The 18,003-nt window shown below is 42.5% G+C and overlaps 1 protein-coding gene across 2 annotated transcripts in view; it reads right to left on the bottom strand.

Annotated features, from left to right (window-relative positions):
* The window catches only part of lmbrd1 (LMBR1 domain containing 1), a 189,337-nt gene that overhangs the window by 120,562 nt on the left and 50,772 nt on the right, over positions 1-18,003 (bottom strand). For both annotated transcript variants that reach the window (XM_071394464.1, XM_071394465.1), the window contains exons 4-5: positions 15,846-15,943; positions 13,988-14,055 (exon numbers count right to left, since the gene is read on the bottom strand). In XM_071394464.1, coding sequence (XP_071250565.1) covers positions 13,988-14,055; positions 15,846-15,943 — 166 coding nt within the window. The remainder of the gene's footprint in view (positions 1-13,987; positions 14,056-15,845; positions 15,944-18,003) is intronic.

The following is an 18,003-nucleotide window of genomic DNA, read 5'->3' as shown; positions in this document are numbered from 1 at the left end:
GGTTTAGTAGTGGCAACAACATCAATGACTATTGGTAGAGGGTTTAGTAGTGGCAACAGCATCAATGACTATTGGTAGAGGGTTTAGTAGCGGCAACAGCATCAATGACTATTGGTAGAGGGTTTAGTAGCGGCAACAACATCAATGACTATTGGTAGAGGGTTTAGTAGTGGCAACAGCATCAATGACTATTGGTAGAGGGTTTAGTAGTGGCAACAACATCAATGACTATTGGTAGAGGGTTTAGTAGTGGCAACAGCATCAATGACTATTGGTAGAGGGTTTAGTAGTGGCAACAACATCAATGACTATTGGTAGAGGGTTTAGTAGTGGCAACAGCATCAATGACTATTGGTAGAGGGTTTAGTAGTGGCAACAGCATCAATGGCTATTGGTAGAGGGTTTAGTAGTGGCAACAGCATCAATGACTATTGGTAGAGGGTTTAGTAGTGGCAACAGCATCAATGACTATTGGTAGAGGGTTTAGTAGTGGCAACAGCATCAATGACTATTGGTAGAGGGTTTAGTAGTGGCAACAGCATCAATGACTATTGGTAGAGGGTTTAGTAGTGGCAACAACATCAATGACTATTGGTAGAGGGTTTAGTAGTGGCAACAGCATCAATGACTATTGGTAGAGGGTTTAGTAGTGGCAACAGCATCAATGACTATTGGTAGAGGGTTTAGTAGCGGCAAAAGCATCAATGACTATTGGTAGAGGGTTTAGTAGCGGAAACAGCATCAATGACTATTGGTAGAGGGTTTAGTAGCGGCAACAGCATCAATGACTATTGGTAGAGGGTTTAGTAGCGGCAACAGCATCAATGACTATTAGTAGAGGGTTTAGTAGTGGCAACAGCATCACTGACTATTGGTAGAGGGTTTAGTAGTGGCAACAGCATCAATGACTATTGGTAGAGGGTTTAGTAGTGACAACAGCATCAATGACTATTGGTAGAGGGTTTAGTAGTGGCAACAGCATCAATGACTATTGGTAGAGGGTTTAGTAGTGGCAACAGCATCAATGACTATTGGTAGAGGGTTTAGTAGTGGCAACAGCATCAATGACTATTGGTAGAAGGTTTAGTAGTGGCAACAACATCAATGACTATTGGTAGAGGGTTTAGTAGTGACAACAGCATCAATGACTATTGGTAGAGGGTTTAGTAGCGGCAACAGCATCAATGACTATTGGTAGAGGGTTTAGTAGCGGCAACAGCATCAATGACTATTCGTAGAGAGTTTAGTAGCGGCAACAGCATCAATGACTATTCGTAGAGGGTTTAGTAGCGGCAACAACATCAATGACTATTGGTAGAGGGTTTAGTAGCGGCAACAACATCAATGACTATTGGTAGAGGGTTTAGTAGCGGCAACAGCATCAATGACTATTGGTAGAGGGTTTAGTAGCGGCAACAGCATCAATGACTATTGGTAGAGGGTTTAGTAGCGGCAACAACATCAATGACTATTGGTAGAGGGTTTAGTAGCGGTAACAGCATCAATGACTATTGGTAGAGGGTTTAGTAGTGGCAACATCATCAATGACTATTGGTAGAGGGTTTAGTAGCGGCAACAGCATCAATGACTATTGGTAGAGGGTTTAGTAGCGGCAACAGCATCAATGACTAGTGGTAGAGGGTTTAGTAGCAGCAACTTCTTGAAATAAATGCAATGCAATAATTTGAAGTGAGAGTAGGTTGTATCTTTGACAATGCTTTTCACACTACCCAAATCTAATCAATAGATAACAGAATGATTCATTTCTTTCTTTGTCTATTTGTCTGTTTGTTTGTGTACAAACCAAAACAAGGCCTTGAACTCATTGTTTTTTTTGCAGTCTATTGTTGAGACCTTTACCTTCTCCGCCGCAGCCTGTCCTACCCATCTAAGTACTTTTATAATTAACAGGCAATTCATCTAATTATGATGTTTAAACTATGACCCAAATGGCACCCCATTCCCTTTAGAGTGCACTTCTTTTTCCCATGGCCCATAGGGCTCTGGTCAAAAGTAGTGCACTAACTAGGGAATAGGTGCTATTTAGGATCCCTGACTTTGGGATCTATTTTCTGCTGGCGTTAACACATTGTTAGTGTCAAACCACGTTCGCTGGCAATTTTGACAAGTTAAAGCCAGAGCTGTGCTATTTTCAAACTATTGTGCAAGGATTGATAATTGACCTGTTTAATATCAGCACACTTGCGGTCAGAAGGGAGGGGTGGAAATATTTGAAGTGTGCCCTTAAAAACATGATCCAGAGTGCTAATTTCAGGCAGCGCTGATATTTAAGACCAACCAAAAGTTGGTTTTGATTTGATAGGATCCCTATTAGCCGACACCAATGGCAACAGCTAGTCTTACTGGGGTCCTACACATAACGAAAAATACATTACAGACAAAAGACTTTACAATTTACATACATTTATAAACATGTAGTGTCTGTGTGTGTGCATCTATTAGTTCCACATACATGTCAGTACATACACACCACAAGTAGGTCACATGGGGGAGAGGCGGTGTGCCGTGAGGTGTTACTTTATTTGTTTTTTGAAACCAGGTTTGCTGTTCACTTGCGCTATATAAGATGGAAGGGAGTTCCATTCACTCTAATGGCGCTGTAAAATACTTTACGTTTTCTTGAACTTTTTATGGACCTGGGGACTGTGAAAAGACCCCTGGTGGCATGTCTGGTGGGGTAAGTGTGTGTCAGAGCTGTGTGTAAGTTGGCTATGCAAACATTATGGAACTTCCAACACATTGGTTCTTATAAAAACAAGAAGTCAGTCGATTGTTATAAAAACTAGAAGTCAGTCTCTCCTCAAGTCTTAGCCAAGCGAGACTGACATGCATAGTATTAATATCAGCACGCTGATTACAATGACGAGCAAGACGTGCCACTTTGTTCTGGGCCAGCTTCAGCTTAACTAGGGATTTCTTTGCAGCACTCGACCACATGACTGGACAATAATCAAGGTAAGATAAAACAAGAGCCTGCAGGACTTGCTTTTTGGTGTCAAAAAAGCAGAGCATTTCTTTATTTTTCTACCCAAGTTATAGACTGTTTTCTCTGCTACCACACAGCAAGCGGTACTGGAGCCCAAAGCCTAGGACAAAAAGTCTCCTCAACATCTTCTACTGCTGAACAATTAATAAAATCGCCATTGGACAATTTACATTGACCCCCACCTCCCTCCCTTTTTGTACACTGCTGCTACTCGCTGTTTATTATCTATGCATAGTCACTTCACCCCCACCTACATGTACAAATTACCTCAACGAACCTGTACCCCCGCACACTGACTCGGTACCGGTGCCCCCTGTATATAGCCTCGTTATTGTTATTCTTATTGTGTTACTTTTTATTAGTACTTTTTATTTTTGTCTACTTGGTAAATATTTTCTTAACTCTTCTTGACCAACTGCACTGTTGGTTAAGGGCTTGTAAGTAAGCACTTCATGGTAAAGTCTACACTTGTTGTATTCGGCGCATGTGACAAAGTTTGATTTGAAACACATGCTTTGTTTAATGCCAGTGGCAGGTCATTTTTGTTTATCCTGGCGATTTTATGACATCATTATATTTTACATGTATTTATTGTTGTTGTTGTAAAAAAAAAAGATTGGCTTTAATTAAATTAAACAAGCAAACTTATTAGAATGATTCACCATCCTGGTTTTAGCGGTAACGCGGTTGGTTATGGCATGAATTTTGACAGCGGAAACACAGACTATCTAGCCAAGATGCACATTGCCCATATGAACATGGAACAGCACTAATGTGGAACAACAGTCATGTGTAGATTAGCCTAATGTGGAACAACAGTCATGTGTAGATTAGCCTAATGTGGAACAACAGTCATGTGTAGATTAGCCTAATGTGGAACAACAGTCATGTGTAGATTAGCCTAATGTGGAACAACAGTCATGTGTAGATTAGCCTAATGTGGAACAACAGTCATGTGTAGATTAGCCTAATGTGGAACAACAGTCATGTGTAGATTAGCCTAATGTGGAACAACAGTCATGTGTAGATTAGCCTAATGTGGAACAACAGTCATGTGTAGATTAGCCTAATGTGGAACAACAGTAATGTGTAACAGTAATGGAATGACTTGGTTTCCTCTATCGTAATCGCTCCTCTTTTACCTCAGCTGCCAAACTAACCCTGATTCAGATGACCATCCTACCCATGCTAGATTACGGAGACATCATTTATATGTCAGCAGGTAAGGGCGCTCTTGAGCGGCTAGATGTTCTTTACCATTCAGCCATAAGATTTACCACCAATGCTCCTTATAGGACACATCACTGCACTCTATACTCCTCTGTAAACTGATCATCTCTGTATACCCGTCGCAAGACCCACTGGTTGATGCTTATTTATAAAACCCTCTTAGGCCTCACTCCCCCCTATCTGAGATATCTACTGCAGCCCTCATCCTCCACATACAACACCCGTTCTGCCAGTCACATTCTGTTAAAGGTCCCCAAAGCACACACATCCCTGGATCGCTCCTCTTTTCAGTTCGCTGCAGCTAGCGACTCGAACGAGCTGCAACAAACACTCAAACTGGACAGTTTTATCTCCATCTCTTAATTCAAAGACTCAATCATGGACACTCTTACTGACACTTGTGGCTGATTCGCGTGATGCATTGTTGTCTCTACCTTCTTGCCTGTGTGCTGTTATCTGTGTCCAATAATGTTTGTACCATGTTTTGTGCTGCTACCATGTTGTGCTGCTGCCATGTTTTTGTCATGTTGTGTTGCTACCATGCTGTATTGTCATGTGTTGCTGTCATGCTTTGTTGTTGTCTTAGGTCTCTCTTTATGTAGTGTTGTGGTGTCTCTCGTCTTGATGTGCCTTTTGGTAGGCCGTCATTGTAAATAAAAATTAGTTGGAGGCTGACGTGAAATGCCTGGCTGCGGATTTGAAAAAGGTTTAGAGGGATTCTCTCACCTCAATAACCTGAGACTGGTATCGATCCCAGAGTCAGCGGAAATGCCTCGCGCCACGGATAATTATGTTTAGTTATAACATACTAGTCTTGTATAGTCGGGGAGTTGGCGAACCCATTCAGGATTATTTGATGTGATCTAATGTTTTGATCATCTAGTGTGCTTGCCTTACAAGCATTCAGTCATTTTAATTCCATTGTATTAAGGGTTTACTTAACTCCTGTGTTTCTAGGCTGTCTCGCTCACCTATTCAGTTTGTTTACATAGTATCTCAGTGACTCAAAATATTTTTGGTTATTTGTTTACTGCATCCATTTGTACCGACCAAGTAAACAATAAATGTTCAGAGGCTACACGTTTTTGGGGGTCTTCACTTCAATTTTAAAGGTTTTGAGCGTCCTTTATGCCCAGCAAACGTTCAACGTTGCGCACACGTAATTTATTGGTCTTGGCTGTAAGTTGTCTTAGCGTCAAACTAGACAATTATTATTATTTTTTGATTGCTTTACTACGATTTGCTTACTTCAAATTTGGTTTTTGGTTGAGAGCCTTTATACATTTTATTTATTTTCTCTCAATGCCTGTTATAAGACTGGGAATATAATTATACACATCTACAAGTGGTCCTTTTGTAATTTCGTTTGCACAAGCGATTCACTTTTATTTTTCTCTCTTTTTGCTGCTTGATCCACTAACATAAAACGCGACTTTAAAGAGCGGGACTGTGGGTTTAGGTTTAACACCGCACTCTCACAGGCATACTGTGTGAAGAGAACATGTTCTATTTAGGCTTTCATCTTGTTTGGGGAAGTACTGTCTGGGATGGGGGGAGGTGGTTGAGGTGAGGAAGGAGGTTCAATTGTTCAGTTCTAATGTTGTCATTCATTCTTTTTCCAAATATCTTGCACCGTACATTATTACTCTGAGACAAGTTATTCTGGGGTTTTTGAGTACTCATTGCTTTTCCACTCTATGCTCTAATGACAGGGTTGTATAACGGGAGTGCTCAGGGTGGCCGAAATAATATGATCAAGTGCATTTTGTGGAACATCAAAGGGGTTAATAACCCAGTGAAGCGTAAGAGGGTGCTGACACACTTAAAGGGTTTGAATGCAAATGTTGCATTTCTACAAGAGACTCACTTGAGGACTGGTGAGCATTTTAGGATGAGTAGGGACTGTGTTGGTCAAGTGTTCCACTCTAACGTTGATAGTAAATCAAGAGGTGCTGCAATTTTGGTTGATAAATCTACTCCCTTTGTAGCTTCTGAGGTTATTGCTGATCCTAAGGGATGATACGTCATAGTAACCGGTAAACTGTTTTCAACCCCTCTTGTGATGGCTAGTGTTTATGCTCCCAATTGGGATGACACAAGTTAAATGTATTCCTTTTTATCTGCTACACCCAATTTAGACTCTCATTTGTTGATTTTAGGGGGGGGGGGGGGGATTTCAACTGTACAATGTCCCCAGTTCTTGACAAGTCCTCACGAAGAACTACAGGCCCATCTAAATGTGCCCTACTTATTCAATCTTTCCTTCAGAAATATGCTGTGTGAGAGGCCTGGCGTTTCCTACACCGTACAGATAGACAGTATTCCTTTTATTCTCATGTTCATCAAACAACATCATCAAACACCCACATTGATTACTTCATTGATTACTTCTTTTTGGACAAAAAACTTCTGCCTAACCTTCGACGGTGTGCTTACAAGAGTATTGTTATTTCTGACCATTCACCATTAGTGCTTGAACTAGTTTCCCCAGCAACCTCCTATGTGTTATCAATGGCGTCTCAACCCCATTTTACTCTCAGATAAGGAGTTTGTCAATTTCATTTCTTCTGAAATCACCTTATTCCTAGAAACTAATTCAACGCCAGGTATGTCCTGCTCTACCATATGGGAGTCTCTCAAAGCATACCTACGTGGCCAAATTATTGCTTATACAGCCAACCAAAACAAAGTTCGCTCTCAGCGACTCCAGGACCTGAGCGAATCCATAGCCACATTGGATGAGAATTATGCTACGGATCCTTCCTCTGATCTACGTAAAGAGCGCCAACTACTCCAATCTAAATTTGATGAGCTTTCTACCAGGCAAGCTGAACAGTTACTCTTGCGAGCTCGATACAAAGTGTATGAACAAGGCGACAAGGCCAGTAAACTCCTTGCACATCAGATCTGTAAATCTGAGGCCTCGCGTTTAATCCCACAAATAAGGACCCTGTCTGGTGCCACCACAGTTATACATAAAGAGATCAAGGATCAATTCAAACTATTTTACTCTGCGCTATACACCTCTGAATCTCCTCAAGAGCCTTTGCTGATTGATTCATTCTTTAATGGCTTGAATATGCCTTCAATTGATACAGACTCCCATGACTGTCTAGAAGAAGAATTTCCACCTGAGGAGATTGCAACAGCAGTGTCCGCAATGAAAAGTGGTAAATCACAGAGTCCGGACTGTTTTCCAACCGAATTTTACAGGATGTTTTCTGGTCTGCTTTGCCCATTCTTGTCTCGATTATTTGCAGAGTGCCTTAATACCTCAAAGCTACCGCCTAGTCTTTATCAGGCTTCAATTTCATTACTATTAAAGAAAAACAAAGACCCCCTGGAATGTGGATCCTATCGCCCAATCTCGCTTTTAAACTGTGATTACAAAATCCTAGCCAAGCTTTTAGCCATCCGTATGGAAGGCTCGCTGCACCAAGTAATACACTCTGACCAGACTGGCTTTGTGAGAAATAGGTATTTGTTTTTCAATATTAGATGCCTTATGAATATACTGTACTCCCCAGCGTCGGGGGAACCGGAGGTGGTGGTCTCACTTGATGCGGAAAAAGCTTTTGACCGCGTTGAGTTGGACTACCTAACAGCTGCCCTTTATAGATTTGGCTTTGGCCCCAAATTCATTGCGTGGATAAAGAGTATTTATTTTTCCCCCCATGGCTTCAGTATGGACTAACAACTTGTCCTCTGACTATTTTCCCTTGCACCGCGGATCCAGACAGAGTTGTCCACTCTCCCCTTTGTTGTTTGCTTTGGCAATCGAGCCTCTCGCCATTGCACTATGCTCTAGTGATGCCATTCAAGGTATAATCAGGATGGGCTTAGAGCAGAAAGTCTCACTATATGCTGACAACCTCCTTTTGTTTATCTCCAACCCTGATACCTCATTGCCACAAGCCTTATCTGTTCTTAAAAAGTTTGGATAAATCCCAGGGTACAAGCTGAATCTAGGCAAGAGTGAGCTTTTCCCTGTAAATAAGGCTGCTTTAAAGTGCTCTTTTACAAGTTTTCAGTTTAGGATTGTCTGGGATCAATTCACCTACTTGGGAGTTAAAGTGACAAGGAAATATTCAAATTTGTTTCAGGAAAACTTTGTTGCTCTAGCAGACAGTTTGAAACAATCTTTTACTTTTTGGAATTCGCTACCTCTTTCTCTTATCGGAAGGATTAATGTCATTACAATGAATGTGTTGCCCAAATGTTTATATTTATTTCAATGTTTACCCATTTTTATTCCAAAATCTTTTTTTAATTCACTGGATCAAGCATTCATGTATTTTATTTGGGATGGCAAGGTACCACAGATTGGTAGAAAACATTTACAGAAGCCTAAGCTCTACCAAATTTTAAGACATACTATTGGGCTGCAAATTTCAGCGCCCTTCTGTACTGGCTGCAGACTGATCCTACTGGCCCTAGACCACTCTGGGTCCAGATGGAGTCTGAATCGTGTAAACCTGCTGCACTTTCTTCTGTGTTGTGCTCGTCTCTTCCAGGGTCCCTAGGCAAAAGGTGTCAACCCAATTGTAAAGCAGTCTCTTAAAATTTGGAATCAGTTCCGTTTAGCCATTAGCCTCCGAGGCTTTTCTCTATCAGGCCCAATCAATCAGAACATTTTATTTCCTCCATCTTGAATGATGGGGCTTTTGCCATCTGGCACTCACTAGGCCTCTCCTCACAAGCTCAATTATTCTTTGATGATACATTTGCCTCTTTTGCTCAGCTACAGGAAAAGTTCAACCTCAACCAATCCCACTTTTTCTGCTATCTCCAGACTAGGAACTTTGTCAGAGCTAACACACCTGAATTTCCCCATAGGCCTGTGAATACAGCTATAGAGAGCATCTTTGAGCTGAACAAGCTTCCTAGGGGCGCAATTTCAGATGTATATGCAATCATTGACTTACAGAACCCTTCTTTGGTGCCTTTAAAGACTCGATGGGAAAAGGATTTGGGGGAGGAAGTTGGGGAAGACACCTGGGAGTCTGTGCTGCGCAGGGTGCATTCGTCCTCTTTTAGCACTAGACACAGCATCATTCAATTCAAGGTGGTTCACCGTATCCACTGGTCCCGGGGCCAAACTTGGAAGAATATTCTCTGATTTTGATATTACCTGTTTCAGAAGTTAAACGGACCCAACCACACTGTTGCATATGTTTTGGGGCTGTCATAAACTGTCAGGTTTCTGGGAATTAATATTTAAATGTTTCTCTGATATATATGACACTGTCATAGATCCGTCTCCCCTTACAGCCCTTTTTGGAGTACTGCCCATAGGTACCCCCCTGTCAAGAATCCAGTTGGACACTGTTGCTTATACAACTATTTTAGCTAGACAGCTAATACTACAGAACTGGAAGATGGCAGCTCCCCCCATCTTATAAATATTGGGTGAGAGATGTGTTGTGCTCTCTGAAACTAGAAAAATGTTAATTCAATACACGTGGGAACCCCAAACTGTTTAATGAGGCTTGGGCTCCATTCCGGTCTTACTTTAAACAGTCCATCCTCTGATGGCATTCATATTAAAACAAAAATAAGTCTGTATTTGACCTCCCTGTGACTTAGGGGTTGGATGAGCATTTCTTTGTGGGGGTTTTTTTGAGGGGGGGGGGGGACATTAAGGTTGATGATGTGCTTATTGATTGTGACCTGCGGATGCCTTGTTCATCTTGCCCGGTCGGTCAGAGACTAAAATGTGAGCTTGTATTGCCCATTTTTTTTTTTTAATTTACATTTTGTTCACGGTTACATAAAAAATACAAACATTTATTTTAAAGCATTGTAAACTATATTTTGGGTCCAGTGGATGGTCGGTCTGTGGCCATGACTGTGTGTGAGTGGTTGCATTTCTCCACCCCTATCCCTTGACTGTTTACAGGAAAAATGGGGAGGTGTTTGCTCTGTCCCTGTACTACAGATTGCCCTTTAACCTTTGTAGCCTTCTGCCCGGTGTGTTTAACTTGTCTAAAGTACGGTATCTTTAAAGCTAATTATGTAAAAAAAAATAATAATCTAGTTGAGTACATTATTTCAATTGTTTTGTGTTGTCTTGTGTGTAAAACTGAATAAATAGAGCTTTCAAAAAATAAAGGTAAAATAAAAATATATATAAAATATGTATGTTATCTATGTATTGTAGGTAGGCCTACATTATGTTAGCCATGCAGCTCCTATTTAAGACGTGTGTATAACCCCCTCCATGTGTCCATGCCATCATGAAGAGCATCATGAAAGGAGAGAAGAACTTCTGGGAATACCGGTGAACCTCATATACACAAGTTATTTGTCTGTAACAATTGCTTGTTTTCCGTTTGATATGTTGAAAACCCAAGCCCTCCGTAGGCTACCCTAACCCTAGGCCTACTATAATGACGGCTAATTTTAAACGTGTTAGGTTCAACCAGGGCTGAAAATATTGGCAATACTTTACTTGAAGCCTGCAAGTATAATGCTTTTTAACTTGTTATAAGCACGTATGCGCTTTTATAATGTCTAATAATAAAGTGTATAATATGTTGTCTCTACGGATCAACATTTCGACTAAGAAACAACATGCTGAATGTAGACCACCCTATTAAAGAACAACCACCTCAAAAGCCCAAGTTGAAAGAATCAGCAGCAGTTGAAAGGTCAATAGTCATTTTAAGAGTTGTGAGTCATGCCTAGCCCTCTAGCCCAGTCACGACAGGCTGCAAACAAAAGACTGTGTTCAAGCAGCAAAGCCCTTGAATGAACAGTCACCCAAACAGTGGCCTGATGTCTCCCTGTACCACAGGGTATCACACAGAGAGGAGAGGAGATGAGTGGAGTGGAAAGGAAAGCAAAGGAGAGGCAGAGCAGGATAAAAGCCATCATGTCGCCTCGCATCAAGAGACCTGAACAACAATCCCCCGGTACAAAGAGGTACAAAGGGCTGACGGTTCAAAAAGGTAAAATAGACACCAAATTGCTTCTGTCTAAAGAATCCCAAAGAGTCCAAACTTTTCAACTTGAAATGGACCATGTGGGCTCGATCCTAGGCTGTGTCTCAAATGTCAACATGTTGTCTAAGGCCCATAGGGCTCTGGTCAAAAGTAGTGCACTATGTAGGGAATAGGGTACCATTTAGGATGACATGTTTCTATCCACCCACCGTCCAATCCAGGCAGCATCCTCTATAGGATCAGAGTGCCATTTAATGGTTGAACGAGCATTACATTACATGACCTGAACAGCAAGCATGTTACTGTGGTGGTGGATAGGAGAAATCCATTATGTTTATGCTGCACAGGCACAGTTCAACACAGAGTAAACTGGAGGTTAAATGGGACATGGTTTCCACCGTGTATCACTATAGATTTAAGCATCAAGTCATCTTTGAGACACTTAATCACGAAAGGGACAGTTCACAATGGCTTTATCTGAGACTGAGTGATTAAATAAGTCTAGAGATGGGGCTGGGGATGGGAGCTGAGGATGGGGGATGGAAACTCAGATGTCCCTCCACATAAGGTTAAGCATATTGGGTCAGTAACTATAGCAGAGGGCATCTTGGGGCAGTAACTATAGCAGAGGGCATATTGGGTCAGTAACTATAGCAGAGGGCATCTTGGGGCAGTAACTATAGCAGAGGGCATCTTGGGACAGTAACTATAGCAGAGGGCATCTTGGGACAGTAACTATAGCAGAGGACATCTTGGGACAGTAACTATAGCAGAGGGCATCTTGGGACAGTAACTATAGCAGAGGGCATCTTGGGACAGTAACTATAGCAGAGGGCATCTTGGGACAGTAACTATAGCAGAGGGCATCTTGGGGCACTAACTATAGCAGAGGGCATCTTGGGACAGTAACTATAGCAGAGGGCATCTTGGGGCACTAACTATAGCAGAGGGCATCTTGGGACAGTAACTATAGCAGAGGGCATCTTGGGACAGTAACTATAGCAGAGGGCATCTTGGGACAGTAACTATAGCAGAGGGCATCTTGGAACAGTAACTACAGCAGAGGGCATCTTGGGACAGTAACTATAGCAGAGGGCATCTTGGGACAGTAACTATAGCAGAGGACATCTTGGGACAGTAACTATAGCAGAGGGCATCTTGGGACAGTAACTATAGCAGAGGGCATCTTGGGACAGTAACTATAGCAGAGGGCATCTTGGAACAGTAACTATAGCAGAGGACATCTTGGGACAGTAACTATAGCAGAGGACATCTTGGGACAGTAACTATAGCAGAGGGCATATTGGGACAGTAACTATAGCAGAGGGCATATTGGGACAGTAACTATAGCAGAGGGCATCTTGGAACAGTAACTATAGCAGAGGGCATCTTGGGACAGTAACTATAGCAGAGGGCAGCTTGGGTCAGTAACTATAGCAGAGGGCATCTTGGGACAGTAACTATAGCAGAGGGCATCTTGGGTCAGTAACTATAGCAGAGGGCATCTTGGGACAGTAACTATAGCAGAGGGCATCTTGGGACAGTAACTATAGCAGAGGGCAGCTTGGGTCAGTAACTATAGCAGAGGGCATCTTGGGTCAGTAACTATAGCAGAGGGCATCTTGGGACAGTAACTATAGCAGAGGGCATCTTGGAACAGTAACTATAGCAGAGGGCATCTTGGGTCAGTAACTATAGCAGAGGGCATCTTGGAACAGTAACTACAGCAGAGGACATCTTGGGACAGTAACTATAGCAGAGGGCATCTTGGGACAGTAACTATAGCAGAGGGCATCTTGGGTCAGTAACTATAGCAGAGGGCATCTTGGAACAGTAACTATAGCAGAGGGCATCTTGGGACAGTAACTATAGCAGAGGGCATCTTGGAACAGTAACTATAGCAGAGGACATCTTGGGACAGTAACTATAGCAGAGGGCATCTTGGGACAGTAACTATAGCAGAGGGCATCTTGGAACAGTAACTATAGCAGAGGACATCTTGGGACAGTAACTATAGCAGAGGGCATCTTGGGTCAGTAACTATAGCAGAGGGCATCTTGGGACAGTAACTATAGCAGAGGGCATCTTGGGACAGTAACTATAGCAGAGGGCATCTTGGGACAGTAACTATAGCAGAGGGCATCTTGGGACAGTAACTATAGCAGAGGGCATCTTGGGTCAGTAACTATAGCAGAGGGCATCTTGGGTCAGTAACTATAGCAGAGGGCATCTTGGGTCAGTAACTATAGCAGAGGGCATCTTGGAACAGTAACTATAGCAGAGGGCATCTTGGGACAGTAACTATAGCAGAGGGCATCTTGGGTCAGTAACTATAGCAGAGGGCATCTTGGGACAGTAAATATAGCAGAGGGCATCTTGGGTCAGTAACTATAGCAGAGGACATCTTGGGACAGTAACTATAGCAGAGGACATCTTGGGACAGGAATATAAATAAAGTTGCAGAGAAAGTGTACAGAGTGTACAGAGTTGTTTAGATTGAACCAGTAGAAGAACCCAGGTGTATGGCAACTACTCTGGTGGAAGAGGACTTGTTTCTGTGATGTCTGGCTGCTCATGGCTGAACAGATGGCAGTTTAAAGCACTTTGATTTCCTTGAAGAGGAAAACACCTTGCTCATTAATCGATTATAATGACATGTTGTACACACCTCTCCCCACCATCTATGGCTGTGTCCAAAATGGAACCCTATTCCTTATATTATTATACAGACCCCTATGCAGGCCCTGGTCAAATGCAGTGCACTAAATAGGGAATAGGGTGGGTGACAGTGTCTCATAGTACTTACCCAATTAATAGCAGTGCTGCACAGACGATGATGAATCCAATTGTGTATTTCAGAGCATTTTTCACTTGCTGTAATGAAAGACAGAATTATTAATACTGTGATTATTAATCAGGAACGTAACAATATCTAATTCGTCAATGGGGTTGGTTGGGGGGGGGGGGTGTGTGTACGTTTGAGGTGAGTGGCTGGCTAACTAATTCCATATTCCATTTAGTAAGGGGACAATGGAGTGTGAAGTGGAATCCAGAGTCCTGTTCAACCTGCCAAAGACTCTCAGAGTAGTCACACACACACCCACACCCACACACACACACACACACACACCTTACTCCCAGCGCTGTTATTAAAGGGTGCTTTGAAAGTAATGATTCAAAAGAACTCCTTGGCTGTGAGAGGAAGTGCTTCTGTCAGCTCCAAACCAACCCAGAGGAAAGGGAAGAAGCTCACTGTGGCATGTAATCTATATAATCACTACCGTGTCCTTTGGAGACCAATATATGACATTTCAGCAATATTCACTTTAAGATGAAGAGGGGGGGAGGTGGTCTATTCCTATGGGCTTTAGCTTTTTCCACACTTAACTTAACAGAGGCCATGTATACGTAATATTCACGAGTCGACAGTAAAGTCTCAACTATATCCTTTTCTTGTTGCTTTTCTACAGTATGTAGTTCTATAGGGATACTGTATGCTTTCTACAGTATGTAGTTCTATAGAGATACTGTACACTTTTCTACAGTATGTAGTTCTATAGGGATACTGTACGCTTTTCTACAGTATGTAGTTCTACAGGGATACTGTACGCTTTTCTACAGTATGGAGTTCTATAGGGATACTGTATGCTTTCTACAGTATGGAGTTCTATAGGGATACTGTATGCTTTCTACAGTATGGAGTTCTATAGGGATACTGTATGCTTTCTACAGTATGGAGTTCTATAGGGATACTGTACACTTTCTACAGTATGTAGTTCTATAGGGATACTGTACGCTTTTCTACAGTATGTAGTTCTATAGGGATACTGTACGCTTTTCTACAGTATGTAGTTCTATAGGGATACTGTACACTTTTCTACAGTATGTAGTTCTATAGGGATACTGTATGCTTTTCTACAGTATGTAGTTCTATAGGGATACTGTACGCTTTTCTACCGTATGTAGTTCTATAGGGATACTGTACGCTTTTCTACAGTATGGAGTTCTATAGGGATACTGTATGCTTTCTACAGTATGGAGTTCTATAGGGATACTGTACGCTTTTCTACAGTATGTAGTTCTATAGGGATACTGTACGCTTTTCTACCGTATGTAGTTCTATAGGGATACTGTATGCTTTCTACAGTATGGAGTTCTATAGGGATACTGTATGCTTTCTACAGTATGGAGTTCTATAGGGATACTGTACGCTTTTCTACAGTATGTAGTTCTATAGGGATACTGTACGCTTTTCTACAGTATGTAGTTCTATAGGGATACTGTACACTTTATTTGTAGCATAGAGCTTTAAGTATCACTTCTGTATCTATTTTGGGGGATTGTGATATATTGATATTGAGTGAGTGTTTTAATTGAGACTGATGTGTTTACATTCAGCCTCTGGTTGGTCATTAGGAATGTAATCTCTCACGATATGTGGGACCGATGGGATTAAGTCCAAAATAATGAATAAATACAGTGTTGACCTTCCTTAACCCAGAGACAGACAGCTAGTGACTGCTGTTCATAGCCAAGGTCAACGTGTGTGTGTGTGTGTGTGTGTGTGTGTGTGTGTGTGTGTGTGTGTGTGTGTGTATGGGTGGGTGCGTGTGTGTGTGGGTGTCTCTAGACTACAGTAAGAGGACAGGCAGCAGCAGTCTTACTGAACACTTGTTGATGCTGTCATCCTCCTTCTCCTCATAATAGAAATAGACAAAGGGGATCCACAGGAAGACACAGAACAGGAGGATGGAGTACAGTGCTGTAGGGAGAGAGAGGGGGGGGGGGGGGAGGAGGAGAGGAGAGAGGGGGGGGAGAGGGGGGAGAGGAGGAGAGGAGAGAGGGGGGGGGGGGAGAGGAGAGAGGGGAGAGTTTAATCAACTTTATTTCCACATTTCATCAAACAAACAATATATGTTTTTCCTACTGATCACGTTGAAACAGTGTGGATAACTGATTGGATTTAACAAAAAGTTATGAATGTAAAGAAATTGATGGAATTTGTATTTTAAAAAAAAAGAAGTTAACATAAATCCAATGGCTTTGAATTCCCGTTAGTTGACAACTCAGTCCGCTGGGTGATCTACAAAGCCTCACATATGAGTGTGTAGAGCACGGTAAATACACATGGTCCTGTCTGGTTCGGTTGGTAGAGCATGGTAAACACACATGGTCCTGTCTGGTTTGGTTGGCAGAGCACGGTAAATACACATGGTCCTGTCTGGCTGGGTTGGTAGAGCATGGTAAATACACATGGTCCTGTCTGGTTTTGTTGGCAGAGCACGGTAAATACACATGGTCCTGTCTGGCTGGGTTGGTAGAGCATGGTAAATACACATGGTCCTGTCTGGTTTGGTTGGCAGAGCATGGTAAATACACATGGTCCTGTCTGGCTGGGTTGGCAGAGCATGGTAAATACACATGGTCCTGTCTGGTTTGGTTGGCAGAGCATGGTAAATACACAAGGTGCTGTCTGGTTCAGTTGGTAGAGAATGGTAAATACACATGGTCCTGTCTGGTTCAGTTGGTAGAGAATGGTAAATACACATGGTCCTGTCTGGTTCAGTTGGTAGAGCATGGTAAACAAACATGGTCCTGTCTGGTTTGGTTGGTAGAGCATGGTAAATACACATGGTCCTGTCTGGTTTGGTTGGTAGAGCATGGTAAATACACATGGTCCTGTCTGGCTGGGTTGGTAGAGCACGGTAAACACACATGGTCCTGTCTGGTTGGTAGAGCACGGTAAATACACATGGTCCTGTCTGGTTGGTAGAGCATGGTAAATACACATGGTCCTGTCTGGTTGCTAGAGTATGGTAAATACACATGGTCCTGTCTGGTTGGTAGAGCATGGTAAATATACATGGTCCTGTCTGGTTGGTAGAGCATGATAAATACACATGGTCCTGTCTGGTTGCTAGAGTATGGTAAATACACATGGTCCTGTCTGGTTGGTAGAGCATGGTAAATATACATGGTCCTGTCTGGTTCGGTTGGTAGAGCATGGTAAATACACATGGTCCTTTCTGGTTCGGTTGGTAGAGCACGGTAAATACACATGGTCCTGTCTGGCTGGGTTGGTAGAGCATGGTAAATACACATGGTCCTGTCTGGTTCGGTTGGTAGAGCATGGTAAATACACATGGTCCTGTCTGGCTGGGTTGGTAGAGCATGGTAAATACACATGGTCCCGTCTGGTTCGGTTGGTAGAGCATGGTAAATACACATGGTCCTGTCTGGTTTGGTTGGTAGAGCACGGTAAATACACATGGTCCTGTCTGGTTCGGTTGGTAGAGCATGGTAAACACACATGGTCCTGTCTGGTTTGGTTGGTAGAGCATGGTAAATACACATGGTCCTGTCTGGTTGGTAGAGCATGGTAAATACACATGGTCCTGTCTAGATCAGTTGGTAGAGCACGGTAAATACACATGGTCCTGTCTGGCTGGGTTGGTAGAGCACGGTAAATACACATGGTCCTGTCTGGTTTGGTTGGTAGAGCACGGTAAATACACATGGTCCTGTCTGGTTTGGTTGGTAGAGCATGGTAAATACACATGGTCCTGTCTGGTTGGTAGAGCATGGTAAATACACATGGTCCTGTCTAGTTCAGTTGGTAGAGCACGGTAAATACACATGGTCCTGTCTGGTTTGGTTGGTAGAGCATGGTAAATACACATGGTCCTGTCTGGTTGGTAGAGCATGGTAAATACACATGGTCCTGTCTAGATCAGTTGGTAGAGCACGGTAAATACACATGGTCCTGTCTGGTTGGTAGAGCATGGCGCTTGCATTGACAAGGATAGTGGGTTTGATTCCCAG

This window comes from Salvelinus alpinus, chromosome 3, assembly GCF_045679555.1.
Source record: "Salvelinus alpinus chromosome 3, SLU_Salpinus.1, whole genome shotgun sequence".
Classification (NCBI taxonomy): Eukaryota; Metazoa; Chordata; class Actinopteri; order Salmoniformes; family Salmonidae; genus Salvelinus; species Salvelinus alpinus.
Note: the sequence above shows the minus strand (reverse complement) of the source record. Positions and strands in the feature narration are given on the sequence as shown.